At 43.6% G+C, this 17,874-nt stretch overlaps 1 protein-coding gene across 1 annotated transcript; it reads left to right on the top strand.

The window, feature by feature from the left end:
- The first annotated feature begins 12,339 nt into the window (after window positions 1–12,339).
- Window positions 12,340–15,768, top strand: lbx1b (ladybird homeobox 1b). The gene is made up of 2 exons (XM_057037065.1): window positions 12,340–13,012; window positions 13,453–15,768. The coding sequence occupies exons 1-2, from the start codon at window positions 12,685–12,687 to the stop codon at window positions 13,938–13,940; spliced, it is 816 nt and encodes a 271-aa protein (XP_056893045.1). The 5' UTR covers window positions 12,340–12,684; the 3' UTR covers window positions 13,941–15,768.
- Window positions 15,769–17,874: the final 2,106 nt, after the last annotated feature.

Here is a 17,874-nt window from a genome sequence, read left to right on the forward strand (position 1 = left end):
GCTGTGCGAAGACGCTCCCCCCCTCCTCTAGAGTGGAGCCTTTTTCCCTAAATCCATGTGTAAAAACTGTCACCCGGCATAAAAGCAGCCATAAACCAAACATTGTTCAGAGGTATTTTCCCCTGTTTTCAGACGCCAGATGCTGGATGCTATATGAAATGCCCCCGCTGTATTTTTCATGGTGACAGCGCCATAGTTTACTCTACGGGGACTGGGCTTAGTTTATCCTCAACTGGTGTATTACTCTTTGAATGTCTCTAAGTTAAACTGCCGGTGACAGCTTATCAGTCATTGTAATGCACAATGCCTCTATACGTGCGGAGCAGGGGAGTAATTCAATATCCCTATGATTCAAGGCAAAAAGAGGGAAAAGGAGATTTATGCCTCCGATGCCGGCGAGGGACATTAATGTCGGCGGAGTCTGAACTTCCCGCAAGAAAAATCTTTTTCCGGCGTCAGTCTTCCATTTGTAATTTATTCTAATATTAAATTGTGTTTACCAGCAAAGACAAATGGAAAGCGCTGACATATGCAAATCTGAGGGAGTACGGGGGAGGGGGAAATAAGGACAGTAAATAATATTGATATTTTTATTTTTTACTTTGCGGCCTGCTTTTCTTCTCCGCCGGCTCGTGTTTTTTTTTTTTTTTTCTCCCTTTGGACCTTGAACAAACTGATCCTCTGCTCTGTGAAGTCAATCCTCCCTTCTCGTCCAAAGTTTTCCTTTGGTATTCTTTTTGTTTTTGCACCTCAGCAAAGCCATGCTCTTTCACAAGTTGCCCCTGCCCCATCGTCGCGACCCCTGACCCCCACATAAGTCCCCTCTCTAACGCCGGCCTGATAATAAACACAAGTATCTGGTGAAGCAACGCCGCGGATGGCGTCCTTCGTTTTCCGTGGCGTGCTCTTCATGTAATCCGACTCAAGACTTTGCGTGAGCGTCCCCTCAACGTAATAAAGAACGGACGGAAATAGAAGACCAGAAATGACGCCGCACGCCAACACAAGACGGCGGGGACGTCTCCGTCAATTCCAAACGTGAATTTCTGGAATTTGCTTTCTCACACATGGGACCCGTGAGTTTACGAGCCGGGTCAAGATCGGTCGCCCTCATCGGAGTGACCTCCTCCCCTCTCACGATTTCCGACTCAGATGGAGAAGTGATAAGAACGGGCTCTCGGGCTGAAAAGCTGCACCTGTTCCACCACTTGTACGGACACGAAAACCTGATTATTAACAATGCATGATGGGAAAACCAGAGCAGCAGTACTTTTTTTTTGTTGCCGTTTTTATTGTTTTCCCATCAAGTCATCTGACTTATTTAGTGCGGCCTAATCTCTGCTGCGTTTACCTCCTCCTCAGTGTTCACGCCCTTAGCGACATCCCAAACACCGACTCTGGGAAAGAGGTCGCGCAGAAATGCAAAGGTCAACGAAGAAGAATTAAAAATAAAGACTCTTTCTGATGGCAGACGGCTCTAAGCCAGTAAAACAAGCAGTTTGATGTGGATTTTGTGGTGTTCCTTTGAGGTTGTTGGTTTGGTTTCAGCCAGTTTATCTAGAGAATAATATAAGAGAACGGATGTTGCGTCTTTTTAACCACTTTTTCCCTTTCGGGGTCACGGTGAGGGTGGACATGGGGCGAAGGCAGGTCCACCCCCCGCATGAGTCGCCAGTTCATCACAGGGCCCAATGTGAGCATTTGTGGGTTCGGTACCTTGCTCAAGGGCACCTCGGCAATGCTCTGAAGCTGTTCTGGCACCTCCCGCTACTACCAGAGCACCTTCCATGTTTTAGGTCAGGATCTGTTTAGGAAGATTTAGTACTACAGAGTTTGATGTGCTTCCAGTGGCTGCAACATTTCACACAGTTGATCTTAGATCTCATTTAAAAGTCAGCTGTATTCTCATCCCTCACCATCAGTGACCCCAACCCACACTTACACAGGACACACATAACTGAGCGCCGGTGTTGTGCGTTTCCTCTCAGCAGCTGATAAAACGCAGCCAGACAAACTACATAATGGGATTAGCTCGCTTCCCTCTATCTAAACATCTACAAGTGTCTCTGGCCTAACTTAAATCCGCCTTATAGTCTGGGAGAAATCAACACTCGGGCTTTAGCCCCCTCACAGCGCTTTTACCAGAAACTGTTTGTAATAGACGATGTGTCGAGAGGACCTTCTGCCCATCACGTCTGGAAGGAAAGCAGATACTCTCTTAATCCAGCTGCAGAAGAAGCATCATTAATTCCCTTAATGAACCCGTAACCTGAGAGACGTTAACCTGTGAACTTCCTGAACACGCATTTGGCGGAGAATCACAGGAACCGGCTTATCTCTCGTCGGTGTGGAACTGGCAATGCGGCAGATTTGTTTTCAGTGGGGGTATGAGCTCGGTGTGGTCACGGCCGTTAGTGGAGGCATTAGCAGAGCGGCGCGGCCGGGCCGCTTCCTGCCACGCAGGGTTACGGTGTCACGCCTTGAGCTCTGATTGAGTTACAGTCCAGATAGAGAAGGTCACGGTCTCTCGCCAACACGGCTGCCACTCACATTTGCTCTGAGTCCACACACACACGCACACACACCTTATAATCCCTGGAGGAAAGCTGGGGTCATTTGAAACTTGTGTGTGTTAGTTGTTTCTTTCAGGGGTGTTTTCTATTTGTGCCATGTTGTCACATCAGAGCGAAATTACTGCTGGGTGTCAAAACGCAGTTTATTTGAAAAGCAGAGGAAGGTGTGTTTGTGACTCCCAACGGCACAGTGAATCCATCCCTCCAGTTTTCCCGAGCAGCACTGTCCCCCTCCGGTCATCTCTGTGACTCCTCTGAAATGTTCTGAAGCAGTCAGAGTTGCCGTTTTCCAGGTAACCAGACATATACAGCAGATCAGAAATCAGCTCCAGCGTTCCAACGTCGGATTCTCGGTGGAGTAACATCTGATTTAAAGTAAGATACAACGTGTGTTATTTTTTTTCTGAGCACTTAATGTGATTTGAAAACACTAAAGTTCTCCAACAGACTTTTTAAAAGTCTAGATTAACACATTATCGGCCTGTATTGGTCTGTTCTGCCCTATCTCATTTTCTACTCCTCCTTCCCCCCCATCGGCACGAGGGTCCCCCAGTTTGAGCCGGGTCCTGATTCACATTTCTTCCTGTTAAAAAAGGAGTTTTTCTTGCTGCTGTTGCGTGTTGGTGGTCAGGGTTCTGTAGAACGCCTGGAGAAAATGTTGACTGTAATGGCCCCTATAAATAAACTTGAATTGAATTGAACCTTCTCTGCAGTTTAGAACAGTTGTTTTTTTTTTTTTTTAATCCTCTCCTGCAAACTTACATCCTAAGCAAATCTTCATGTTGGATATAAAACAAATCTGGGGACATGAATGGACTCACTAAATGGACTTGATTGCATTCAGCAAAACCACACTCGAAACATTATATTAAAACAACAATATTAAAAAAATATGTATGTTTTCCAAACTGTCTCGATTTTGTATTAATCTACTAAAGAAACTGATCTATCATTCAGCAGCATTTCCCATTGTCACTGATGCTCATCAGACAGTGAATTCTTCAAGAAAAACAAATGTATTGTTATTTTACCACATCTGTCGTTGTGTGAGTGTTGGTCTTCCAACCTCTGCGTTTTAAGCATTCAAACAGAGGAGAAGCCAACGCTCACAGTTGCATAGCTGCACCTGCACGTCCACGCACCCACACATGCACGATGAGGCCCCGCAACACGCAACGAGATGATTGAGTTCTCTTCCTTTCATAAACTCCTGATTCAGCATTAGTATAAACATTGATTGCCGACTTAATTCCCAATTCAAATTATCATCCTGGGTCCCTATCCAAGGTTGACATGAGCCTTGAGCTTTGGAGCGACTAAATTATACTCCAGCCCCTGTTAGCCACCCCCACCCCACCTATCATACGAGCACAGGCGTGCACACGCACACACACGCACACGCTCCCCGTTCCCCCATCTTCCTCCCCTGTATACCTCTCTCTCAGTGCAGCCCAGGTGCTGATACAAGCACAAATCCTCCACGCCCCATCGCTCTCATGAACACTTACACTTGCGGACACACGAACACAGAGGAGAGCATACACAAATGCACCTTCTCACCTTCCCTCTCCCTCTCCCTCTCTCTCCCTCTCTCTCTCTCACACACACATACACGAACATCCATTCACTACACCTTTTTCAGGAAAGCTGAGGGGAGGCAGCATTAGTCTCGCCTTTATTTGCTGCGTTAGCATGAGCACAATATGAGACGCGGGAATGCTGTTTGATTGTGCTGCAGTGTGTGAGTGTGTGTGTGTGTGTGTGTGTGGTGTGTGTGTGTGTGTGTGTGTGTGCGCGCGTGGGGGGGAATTATCGCTCTGATGCATTGTTAGGTGGAGTCTTAAGTCAGCCAAGGTTGCGGCCTTTCTCTCCCGACGAGGATGTAGTGACCAATAGCGTCTCTTTGTCAAGGAAGGAGACAGAGGAGGGAAGATGAGCAGAGGAGGAGTGGTAAACAAGAGCGAGGAGGCAAACGGAGAAAAGGAGGAGGAGTGGATGGAGTCTTCTATTGTCTCTGCTTCATCAATATCCTCTTATATAAATGTCAGCTGTACCATTTCCCTCATCACTGTTTCACCACCCCACTGCCTTTATCCTCTGGTACAAGGGGAGGGACATCACTCTCTCTCATCTCTCTTTATTGTTTTTCTTTCTCCCACCCTGTTCTCTAAATCGCTTCGCTCATTCTTCCCTTCTTCCTCTTTCTTTCCCTCTCCTCATCTCCCTTTCTCATCCTTTATCCCCCCCACCACCCCGCCACGGCATTCCTCATCCTTCCCTCCTGTCTCTTTTCCTCTCGTGGCGATGCGTCACTAGCTGCCCCCATGAAACAAGTCAATTTTCTGCCAGCTCGGCGGATGAATAAATCTCCCTGGGTCTGCTCAGAGCGATGGGGATATTTATCTAAGTGGAGTGTGTCCTCTTCGGCTCAACGCTATTGACATTTTTTTCTTCTTCTTCTTTTTTTTTATACCCCCCCTCCCTACAAGAGGGGGAAAAGAGATAGAGCAAACAATTGCTAAAGAGCGTTGCAGAGGAGAAGAAGGTTATGAGAGGACAGAAACAAAGAGATGATAGAGAGGGGGCGAGAGAGATGAGAAGATGGATAGAGCGGAGAAATAAAGGAGCTGCCTGGAACAAAGCCTATAAAGCAGCAGTGGCGGCGGTGGCAGAGGAGTGAGGCAGGGGCATTAGTCGAGCCTGCTCGCTTTTAAACGGCAGGAACAGGCGCAGATCTGGATGGATGGCGGCCCTCTTCCTTCAGGCCACACTCATCTGTTGGGAAGAGAGAGAGGGAGACAGAGGGGAGGTGGAGGAGGTGTGCTGGGGCTCGTCCGTGACAAATACTGCGCAGTGAGACGAGAGACACAAAAGGAGACCAAAAAGGAAGAGGAAGGATGAGTTTTGACTCTTCCACCATAATGATAATATTTAAGGGAAAAGAGGATGGGGGGCGGGGGGGTGGCAGGCATCGGCTGCAGAGAGATGCTGCCCTGATTAACAGGATAATCACTGGGGTGAAATCGGCTGGACTCGGCTTTCTGCAGCTTTAATTTTTAATGCGGCATTATTGTATATTTTGCAGCGCCAAAAGTGTGAAGATTTAAAGAGCTGTAGGCAGCAGTGGGGGCATTTGCAGGAAGGATGGCGCGTTGGTGGGAGCTACTTGCCACAGTATTAAAGCAAAGTAAATAGCTGTTGTGTCTCATTATCATTCATTTTTAAAGGGGACTGTTAGAGTAATGAATGAATGTGCTTGCATCTCAGGGCCCCCCTCCTATTTCTCTATTAAAAAGACTAATACGCTCATGCCAGATGAAGTGCGAGCCGATATTTCCTTTGCAATTAAAATTGTCAATTTCTTCTTATGCACGGCGAGCGGCACCATCAGATTCTGGACTTAATTACCTGCAATCGCAGTGTGATCTATTGGACGTATGCTCCTGTGCCGGGAGAGCGCGATACAAAACAAGACACGTTTAATAAACTCATAAAGACGAGCGCAGGCCTCGTGGAGCATGTAATGTGCGAGTGTGTGGGAGCGTGTGAGTCTTTAATTTGTCTCCACACAGAGAGACTCGAGTCGTCTCCATTCAGTCGCGCGAAACAGCCACAAAAAGAAGATCTCTGATTGCAGGATATCCCCTCAATGCATCTCCAGTGTCAATGTGAAACCAGCCGTCTGGGCTCCTGCTGCCGCCAGCCGACCAGCACGGACACGTTTTTCAATTATATCAAGGTTAAAGGTTGAGAACCTGCCCTCCGGTTTTCTGTTGTTTATGTCCTCGGCAATCATTACTGCCATCAACACATTTGCGCCGGAGAGCATCGGATCTCTTTAGATCGCTTGTAAAATTAGTGCTGATTCTGGTGAATCTCGGACGGCGAATGCTGCGTTCAGCTGCCACGTCACGCAAATCAATTGGGAGGAACACGAGCGCCTTTTCCCAGTAATGGTTTTAAAGGCCAAATTACAAAGAGATAAATATGTTTCCTCCCTTTTTTTGGTGTGCAATTATGACAATTGAGATAATCTATAGAGCAAAGATTTCATCACATTTCATTTAGTTGCTCATTCAGAGTGAGAACAATGTTATTGTTGTTTTGGGTTTTTGTTTTTTTTGATTGGATCAATTTTTCAAAACCTGGAGAACACATAATCAGATGTAAACATTAAAGGGGGAAAATGACTTTTACAATTGTGCATCAGAGAAAAATGAAGCTATTTATTATCACCCTGGCACTCTCGGGCAGCATACATGTTTCCCACATATTTAGGCAGGCCCTATAGGATGCCACGTGCAATATTTATGTTGTCACTACATTAACGTGATGGATGTGGGCACTTTTTATTAGAGACAAATGAACGCTGTTGTGACACAATTATGGCAAAAACAATAACGGCGCTGTGTGAGCCGCTTCATGATTGATAATACATCAGGGGGAGATTCAGCAGTGTTGGGTTTAACCAGGCTTTCCCTCAGGGGTTTTTCTTTGGCATTAGTCAGGCAAATCCCTTTGTCAACCCCTCCGCTCGCCATTTTTATTCATAAGCTTTTGGCCCTAAGAAAGACATCAAACCAAGAAAACAACGAGGGGTCAACATCGTCTTTGCGCAATGTTAACTCCTGCATTGATGAAGCTAATTCACATTTCCTCAGTCCAGCCTACGGGGGCTCGGGAGAGTCGAAGCAGAGGGAGGCGACTCTGTGTGTGTGTGTGTGCGTGTGTGTGTGTCAGGGGCCACTTTGTAGTGAGTCATCCTCTTGACCCGGGCCCCTCCGCATGGGGTTTGCATTGATAGTGTTTGCTGAAAGGAGGAGAAAGTGAATGTTGTCCCAGCTCATTGGAATGACAATGGGGGCATATGGTTGTGTGTGTGTTGGTGTATGCTCATGGCAGCCACCATATTCCTCTGTGCAGGGTTGCCAGGTGCTCCATGAACAGGCCCACTGAGAGTTGACAAATCATACACAACCGCGGCAGACTGACTCGTGGCTCTCGGCCCCACAGCGGGGCGGGCTCCCTGCCGTCCCTTTTTCTTCCTCCCTCCGCCTTTTTCCAATCAAATGTAGATAGGAACAGTCGAATCAAAGAAACCTGACCGCTCTTCAGGAGTCCGTCGCCAACCTTGAACGCTTCTGGGGCGCCACGGAGAGCAGGCGAGTGAAGTTAACCTGGTGGAATAGCCGCCCCTCCCACGCGAAGCCACTTCTTCTGTCATGAATAGTCAGCTCCACCCTAATGACTATTCAATACAGTCTGCAGGCTGCAGATGAACGAGCGATCCACGGCAGCATCTGCTGCAGGCCCAACTCGCCAGACGCCATCCTTGTAAGAGGGCCATTGCAAGCTAATTGAAAGACAGGGGCCATCTCTCAAAGTGCGTGTGGAGGGGGGGGAAGAGAGAGAGAGAGAGCTGAAAATAATGACAAAAGATGGAGGGAATGAAGAAGAGGGAGCGTGGAGGAGAAAGAGAGACATTCCTCGCCTCACAGAGAGAACAGCTGACCTGTCAGCATTTGTTCCCATGCGGCCATATTGGAAAAGCCCCCGTGGGCATTGAATTAACCCAACCCCAAACCTGCTTCATGTAATTAGATCGGCCTCGTGTTCGTATGTTATTTTAAATACATGTTTGAATCAGGTTCGGCTGGTTAAGTAAAGCAGAGGCTGCTGCTCCTTTTTAAAATGATGAAAGCTTCGAGCTGTCGAGGAGGCCATCGCACCCGGCGACAAACCAACAGATAAGCTAGATCATCCGCTTTGCTCTCTACATGCCCCACATCCAACCGAGGATATTTACGTGTGGTGGGACGGGAAGAATTTTTGCTCTCCTTTCGGCCTCTTTGCTCCGAACAAGAGTGAAACATCCTCTGCAATCAGAAACTGGCAGGATTGCTGTCATAATTCTTTACACTTCTCCTCGGGAAGTTTTTATCGCCAAAATGATGAATAATCATTTCCACTATGACCATCCCAAATAACACCGTCATTCAGCATCAGTGCTTACTGTGTTGTTGTTTTTTTTATGGCGTAGTGGAGATAAGGGAGGAGGAACAAATGGAGCATTATCTGGGGCTTCGCTATAGCATCCGAACTGAGGGATTCATCTGCAGCCTGCCAGTAAACGTCGGTGGGGGGGAAGGAGCGAACAGATTGCGAAAGGATGAGTAAGATTGAGGCGAAGCATCTCTTCAGAGATGGCTGAAAATTGTTTGTGGCAGTGACTGGTACCCGAAGGCCACATATGCGCTGCTTCAAAATGTGCACGCTTGCAAATGAGGAAACGCTTGTGTTCGAGCTGAGCCAACTACAAGTGAACAGGCCCCAAACCACACCAGTACCATCAGGGGCGCGCTGTCCAGTCTGGTACTGGCTGCTAAAGGAACAACCGCTCCACCAGGTTTGATAGAACACATAAGAGGAATGGTAGCATTAGCAGCCTATTAGCTTGGACACACGCTGTTTTGTGCTGTTGGAGACAGTTTTTCTTCAGTCTGTCATTAGAAACAAGATAAACTGTGTTATTGCTTTTTAGTTTTATTCTTTGAAAATGAACAGTCGTTTAATGGGTTTTTTTTCTGTCAGTAATGGATAAAAATGTATGTAAGATTTCTCTGTAATGTTTGTATCTGTGTTGATACTTTTTATTGGTAAAATTGGCTCTGTTCGAAGTATGAATAAGGCAAGGCAAGTTTATTTATATCGCACTATTCAGACACACAGTGACTGAAAAAAATATGATCCTGAACGTTAATTAGCTGATGAGTTTTTATCGAGTCGTTTGTTTTGCCATTGAATGATTGTTGGGGTTTTTCTTATCTTGTCTTATTTGTATTTAGAAAATCCAAAAATAAAATTTGTCTTCCCACCTAAAACCAACCAGCAGACCGACTGGTGTTTGGCTAATGCCAGAGTAGAAGGGCTATTAATTTGAGGTAAATTAAATTTGGTTAAAGGGTAATAGAATATGAAAAACCCCAATAAATTATATTAGTATTTATAATAATAATATACGTATATAATACTACTTTCTTTGAAACCTTTCTTTTAAAATATGTTAAAAAAAAAGGTTTTTCTCCATGAAACATTTTTTCCACAATCATTAATATCAACATGACATTATTATTAATATTATTGTAATAATAATGATAATAATAATAATAATAATAATGATAATAATAATAATAATGATAATGATAATGATAATGATAATGATAATAATAATAATATAATAATGATAATAATAATAATGATAATGATAATGATAATATAATAATAATAATGATATAATGATAATAATGATAATAATAATAATAATAATAATAATAATGAATAAAAAAATAATAATAAATAATGTATAATATATAATGTAGTTTTTATAATATGTTACATTTTAGTTCTGTTTATAATTACATTTCGTGTGATTATGGTTTACTATTGAGAAAAATATGAATTTAAGGAGTGAGACTTGACCATTAAAGCTAAACGGGGATCTTTCTTTGCGGTTTGCTCCTGAATGTCCCCAACAGTCTGCATCTAATCTGCTGCACTGTGAGGAAGGAAAGGCCAGCACATCAGGGATTTGTCAGTGGCCCGTTATTACGTCTCTTCTCCCATAAAATATGGCTGCCTCTCCAGAGATCCAACCGCTAGATAAATCCACTCTCCTCCAACCAGACTGGCCCCCGTGACAAAACCATCCAATGGCGTGTTTTAGACAGTGACCTCTGGTAAAGACGAGTGATTTATACAGTACATGTTTTAAGCTCAGCGACACATCCGGACACCTCTCTCTCCTTCTCTGGGTCTATAAATGGTGTCATGTGAGATAACAGGGAAGCCTTTGGGAGAGGGGAGACATGACACCCATCTTTGGGGTCTCACAAAATGGCTACAATGTGGATAGCTTCCCCTGCAGCTGTCTAATCGTGGTCTAAGCCTGCAGTGAGCGTCGTGTCTCTCTCCTGCATGAGGTCACTGTGGTGCTTTAACCTGACAGACTCACAGAGCAAAGCCTAAATCAACACCTGAATGGGAAGAGTTCTTTTGAGAGTCCTCTCATGACCTCATGTGTGTTATTATGTACATGGAAGATGTAGAATTCCATGAACCATCAATTGCACCTTCACTCAGCTCAGCAATTCCAAACAAGGGGGTTCTATTAGGAAGTGAGTGAATGACGGTAATTTAGTCATCGTGGTACTCCGTCTAGTAGTTTAAGAGATTAAGTTCTGTGACTAAATGAGAACTGAGAGGCAGGCAGTGGAGTTGACCTTGGCAAATGAGACACAGAGACGATGACACGCCGAGCCAACTATCACTCTTTAATAAACAGGCGCTGAAAACCCACCACACAAATCTGCCCTGCTGCCGGAAACGGTCGCACAAGTGACAGAATCTGGCTTTAAATATGGCAACATGATGAATTTGTGTGCGGCATGTTTTAGTTCATTTAGACTTGTTATAAGAATATTGATAATAATTATGTTGTGCTAAGTTGGTTCTTTCTAAATTTCTAGTCCAAACAGTAATTTAAACTGAACACTGCTGCAAATAATGAATTTATGCCCAAAAGATTTTTTATTTTAAATTGTGTATGTATATATATATATATATATATATAGATATATATATATATATATATAATATATATATATATATATACACACACACACACACACACACACCACACACACACACACACATACTGTATATATATATATATATATACGAATATATATATATATATATATATATTCCCTATAAAAATATTTTAACTTTGAAACCAATAACATAAAATAAAAATCCGAAAACAGACGCAATATTGCATAACATTAGCATTATAATCCCTTTTTGTACGAGTAGTTTATAAATTATAGACAATTTACACACATACTGAAGTGGTTAAATGTCTGGTTTTAAACGTAGCGATACTTATTAAATATGAAGAAACGATGTACAGAAGGAGAAACACGGGTGCATTTTACACGATATGCTCACATAATAATAATAATAATAATAATAATAATAATAATAATAATAATAATAATAATAATAATAGGATCCACATTTTTTCGACGATAATTTTACTTGAAAAGGTTTTAAACTTTCTCTCTGTAGCGCTTCGACCTCAAACTTGTTTTTGCCTTTTGAATATTGCCAAATTCTATCGAGTAGCGCCCCCCCAAAAAATACATCATTTCAAACCTGGAGGACGCAGGAAAATTTGAGAGGACACGAAATATTTCTCGGATGATATAAAAGGAGCCGTTTCGTCTGAGTTATGGCCCGGATTCGGCGTTGCTGGGAGAGATGCATGCTGCTCCTTCTCTCCCGCCCCAGAGGAGGCATCATCAGAGCTGATATATGGCCCAGCCCTACATTACCTTTACAAAACAAAGGATCATCCACGCTTTGGGTCGAGGAAAACATCCGTCTGACTGTCTGACATCTAATATAACACCTGAGTCGTCTTTTACAAACACCCGGATAATCCAAATACTTTCAAATAAACGAGTCCTGCTGAGACTGAAGTTTTACGCATATAACACTTAAATATTCCTCTGATCTCTCTCTCTTCCACCCTCCCTCTCCCTCTCTCTCTCTCTCTTTCTCTGCTTCCAGCCATTTAGCCCATATACCTATTCTGGTATCTCACCACACGACTAAATTAGACCAAAGATGATAAGAGCACAAAGCATTATAATTCCGCGGGGCTCCTCCTCCTTCCAGTCATGCGTCCTAATTAATGGGACACCCCCAGTCGCAAAAAGCCCCGCACTGGACTGCAACATACTCAAAGAGTGAAAGGCAAGAGGGTGAAAGTGCCACTGGAGATAATTGATTACCTACCAATCAATGATAACTTGTTAGTATTCGTCAACTCTTCGGATTTCGCCATTTTCGGGGAGGCATCTCACTCTGCGGACTCGCTGCTCCCGAGGATCGGCACTTTGAACGCATCCTTTTTTGGAATAACATTCTTTTCTTCGTCATATCGTCCATTCCCCCCAAATCGTACCTGTTATGTGACTTTTTCCTCTCGGCAGTCCCGCTCTGTACACGACTGAATATTTCTACCCTGCATAGACTCTGCGCACAACCAATGATGACATCCAAAGAAGTGGCCAAATGTGATGCAGTAGAGACCAGGAGGCGAAGCCCACTGGACCAACTGCCGCCTCCCGCCAACTCCAACAAGCCGCTGACCCCCTTCAGTATCGAGGACATCTTGAACAAACCATCTGTGAAACGAAGTTACGCCATTTGCGGCACGGCTCATCTAATTTCGTCCTCGGAGAAGCACCGTCCGACCAGCATCCCTCTGTCCAGCCGGGCTCTGCTCACCCAGACCTCCCCGCTCTGCGCGCTGGAGGAATTGGCCAGCAAGACCTTCAAAGGGCTGGAAGTCAGCGTTTTACAGGCTGCTGAAGGTGCGTTTCTGCTGCCAAAAATACAACACAAACCATTTTCTTGGCCTAGAAATTCTGATTTTTTCCCCCCTATCCACAATTATATTTCGCAACGAGAGTTCAATGTATTAAGTGCGATGTTAAATAATCACAGAGCGGACACGTTTGCTCGTGCACACGCTTTTCTTTCAAGTTTAGACAGTGTGTGATGGTGTTCTTGTCTTCTCTTGAATGAGCGACTGGTGCGTTTCTTTAATAATAGAGCCTCGTATCTGCCCAGTATTTCCCAGTGGTGCCAGTGTAATACACTTGTAATTACATGTCCTCACATAAGCTTGAGGGCTTTGTCGTTTCACTTCTCGTGCCGCTTTTATTATTATTAGGATTTTTCGCGTCAGGGCCACTTTTACGCACACGGTGAATGCGGTGGTTTTCACCTCGCTTCTGTTTCTACCTCACAGGTCGTGACGGGATGACTCTGTTCGGCCAGAGAAGCACGCCGAAGAAGCGTCGAAAGTCTCGAACCGCCTTCACCAATCACCAAATTTACGAGTTGGAGAAGCGTTTTCTGTACCAGAAATATTTGTCGCCAGCCGACCGGGATCAGATCGCTCAGCAGCTGGGCCTGACGAACGCGCAGGTTATCACATGGTTTCAGAACCGCAGGGCCAAGCTAAAAAGGGACCTGGAGGAGATGAAGGCCGACGTGGAGTCGGCCAAGGCCATCGGCCAGGTTCCTTTGGACAAGCTCGCCAAGCTGGCGGACCTGGAGAAATGCGCCAACGGCACGCTGGGTCACCCGCGGGGTGAGTCCCCGGCGCGAGGCGGCCAGCACGACCACGAGCTCGCGCAGAAACTGCGGTCGTCACCGCTGTCTCCATTCTCGGACCACACAACGAGCAAAGAGTGCTCGGAGGACGAGGACGTGGAGATTGATGTGGATGACTGATGGCGCAGCGTGCGGCCGCAGGCTGGAGAACTCCTCTCTCGAGGACTTGTAACTTACTGCTTATATTGTAACGCATATCTGAGAACGTGTACCAAAATGTATGACTTTTATATCGGCGCAGATAGACCATAGTGAAGCATGGACACTGAAATATGCAGCGGCATTTTACAGTTGATTCATTAGCAAACTGTTGCAATCAAAGCAATACGTTGGAAAATGACACGAATAACTTATTTTTGATTTACGGAGTCGCGCACGCACGCACGCACGCACGCACGCACGCACGCACACACACACACACACACGCACACACACACACACACACACACCTGTTTCCATCGCTTTATGTGAGGCCCGTACCCTCACGCATCACGATGAAAGCGCTCCCGTTTTGAATTTGTTTGCATGTAAATGCATGATTTGCTTTGTGATCATTATATATTTATTTTTTTTACCTCTTTTATTAATTTAATTGATTCCTTATTTGTGTGCTTGTGTTTTCTGTGAGTCAAAATCGCTATCGTGCCACTTTGACGCCGCTCCGCTTCCTCATCAGACTGTGACTCCAGTTCATATATTGTGACGATGATGATGATGATGATGATGATGATGATGATGACGATGATGATGATGCAGATGATGGTGATGATGATGACGTGATGGGAAAGGAAAGGAAAACTCGGACAGTTTTTTGGGAGTCTTCACACGATGCGAGACATAAGAACACCGGTGGTTTTGACGAGAAATCTGCTCCTTTTTCGCTTTATTGTTTGGATAAAAATAATTTTACAATTATACATTTTGTTATGTTTGTACACCTGTAAGTGCCTTTCTAAAATCAGGACATTATTTGAAAACCAATGCACAGACTGTAATGTATATAGGCTACAATGGGAATAAAATGGCTTTTTTTCCTGAATAGGCTTTTTATGCTGTAATTCTTGTATTAATTTCCGGACTTTTTTATATTGTGAATATAATAGATCGAACTGTTCTTTTTCTCCTGGGCGAACAAAAGAGGGAAAACATTTAAAGGGTCTCTTGTTGCCAAACATGAGCGTGTAGACCAATGGAAAGGGAACCTATTTAGAGTTATTATACTGCACTATTTTGTCCTTTTGTGTCCTTTTCTCCTGTGGATGCTCCAAACATTTCGTTGCCCGGAATTTCACATCTCCTTTTACCTCCTAAATGCGTGTCGTGGCTTATTGACCCTCAGACGTGTTCTTCCATTTGTGGCGAAAAATTTATGTGAGAAACACAAATCTGGTGCCGGGGAAAAAAGGCGAGGATGCCACAAAAACACAAAGTTTTGGGCCAGTTTCTCCAAGCCTTTATAGAGCTTTTTTTGTTCTGCGGGACTGGGCCGTAATTTTGAGCGTAAAGCATGAAAAGTGGGGACAAATGAGCGGCGTTCCCTGATGGGACGAGGCACAAAAGAGCAGGGCCGCTCCCCCGCAGGCAGCAATACTGAGACAAGTGTGTCCCGCCGCACAAAAAGGACGCAAACGTTTGGAGGCCATATGGTTTTTGAAATTTCCTCACAATTTTAGACAATTTGATGGATTGAGTTAACCCTCCTTTTAAACAGTTTAAGTGAGTGCGAACAAAGCCCATAATGCCTACATAGACTGTGCCTTCATGAGGGCATCTGCGGCCATTAATGTCTGGCCCTTTTCTTTGCCTGGCGTTTTGAACAAGTCAATGAATTACAATGAAACTGTTCCCTTTTTGTGCGCTGCTTGTCTCTGCGCTTTTTAGCCCTGGAATATGTTTGACTTCTGTCCAAGATCGTTTTCTAAACAAGAAATGCATTTTTTTCTTTAAATTCTTCTTTTTTTTTTTTACAGGCATAAAAAGCTTGGACTGTGACATTTATGCCAAAGTGGTTAGAAAATCCTTTGTTTGTTTTTCGCCCCCTTCCTTTTTTTTTCTTTTTTCAACTTCTTTATTTCTGTTGACTTTAAAGAGTTTAATGAAGCTGAAAACATGGTGATGTGAGAAAGAGAGAGTGTCCAGGAGAGAAAAAAAGGATTCAATAGACTGCCTCCAGTTTAACTCTCTTTGTTGGTGAAATGATAAGTAGCCCTGTCCTCTTTCACTCTCGTTTTATAGTGTTTGCTTTCTTTTCCGTTCTCTGCCATTTATTCCCGACAAACTGAAGAACTTTATAGACCTTTTTAATATGACTGGAGATGCTGCGGCTCTTCAGCGGCAAAATTAGTCCAAATTACACCCAAACACTTTCGCTCAGTGTTGCTTAGAATCTTATTAAGTTTTACAAGAGATCATTGAAGGCTGAGTTACAGCGGAATAATAGTTAATTATGTTGACATTGTTGTTCCTGATTCCAAAAAAAATCTCTTACATTTAAATGTTCATTGCGCAGTGCAGGATGTGCAAAATATAATCTACTTTATATAATATATGAAAAGTTTTGATATTTGTGGCGTCAAGAAAGTGGAAATATAAAGTTCGGTATTTTAATGTACGAAAGAAACGGTTGTGTGCACCTTCTGCAGTCTGGACGGAGGATGTTTATGAAAGGGGAGAGAGTTAAGACAGTCCAGGCTGTATTTTATGAGAGCTTGTCTGAGATAAGTAATACAACAGTCTGCGAGACCACTTGGTGGTAATTAATCCTGAGGTCTTAAGTGTATTTCAGTATTTCAATTCAGGATGGGGGAAGAAAAAAATCACTACTTCAATCGTCCGGAAAATTGAAGTTTGATGCATGAGTCCTTACTGAAACAATCGTACCGTCCTCTCCAATTTCATAGTCCCCTAGTACTCTCCCTCTCCCTCTCTCTCTCTCTCTCTCTCTCTCTCTCTCTCTCTCTCTCTCTTTCTCTCTCTCTGTGTCTGTCTCTCTCTGTCTCTCCTCTTATTTACACCTTTACAGTGGCACATAGGAAAAATAGACAATATTATTAGTATTATCTTTGTTATTGGTAGTGGTGTTAGTAGTTATCGGTAGAAGCAGTCGTGATTTCCTAAGTGGTAGAATTTTAATCATGGCCTTCCTGTGGAGACAGTTAATACTTCAAACTTCAATTTTACGGACGATTGAACTAAGCATGTTCCTGACAGAATTGATGTATGTATTAATTTCCTTTAACTGTTGATTAATTAGGCCGTTCTGAGGACTCTAATTGAACAGTTTATTCGGAAATTTGCATATTAATCAAATTCTAGTTGATTACCCCAAAATGCAGGAGATTTCGTAAAATCTGAGATTTGCCAATTCACGGGGTGTCTTCTGAGACGCATCTGCACCAGATGAGGTAAAACGTCGCTGCAGAGACGACTTGACCCTTCATGCCACAATGAAAGATACACGTAAATTACATCCAACAAAAAACTTTAATAACGTGTGCTTGTTTATCACAAGTCGTATTTAAGCCAGGGGTCTGGAGAAAGAAAATAGAAGTGAGGCTATGACCATCGCGATTAAATTATGTAATTAAGAAGGAGAAATCATAGTAGATTTATTCATGTTTTCCAATGAAAATGGAAATCGAGTAGTTATGGACACGACAGAGGCAAAAGAGGAAAGGGGGGAAATTGAACAGGAAATGCAGATGTTGGAACTCCAGTCAGCTGTTGAGGACAATTCTGCCCTCTGCTGGTAAATATCATACTTGCGGGGAACTGTTGTGCAAAATGGAAAAATAATAATTACGATGAAACAGATTTTGAAAAGAAATGAAGCTGGGGTTTGTGTCACCGTCTTGCGGCACTTTATACACGATGTGTTTTAATAAAATTGATGTTGTTGTTTCAACTATGGAGGTTAATAAGTCATGAATAACAGAATATTCATAGAATATTTTAGAATGTGCAAATATCATGACCGATTAATTAAATTTGCACTGTTTTTTTTTTTTTAAAAGATGTGCTTAAATTTTAATGTCAGTTATCAAACATTAAAATG

This window comes from Takifugu flavidus, chromosome 6, assembly GCF_003711565.1.
Source record: "Takifugu flavidus isolate HTHZ2018 chromosome 6, ASM371156v2, whole genome shotgun sequence".
Taxonomy (NCBI): domain Eukaryota; kingdom Metazoa; phylum Chordata; class Actinopteri; order Tetraodontiformes; family Tetraodontidae; genus Takifugu; species Takifugu flavidus.

Bases quoted from the DNA above. Each gene is read 5' to 3' on its own strand.
- lbx1b (XM_057037065.1), top strand. From the start codon at position 12,685: ATGATGACATCCAAAGAAGTGGCCAAATGTGATGCAGTAGAGACCAGG. The intron at 13,013-13,452 runs GTGCGTTTCTGC...TCTACCTCACAG, and splicing joins CGTTTTACAGGCTGCTGAAG to GTCGTGACGGGATGACTCTG.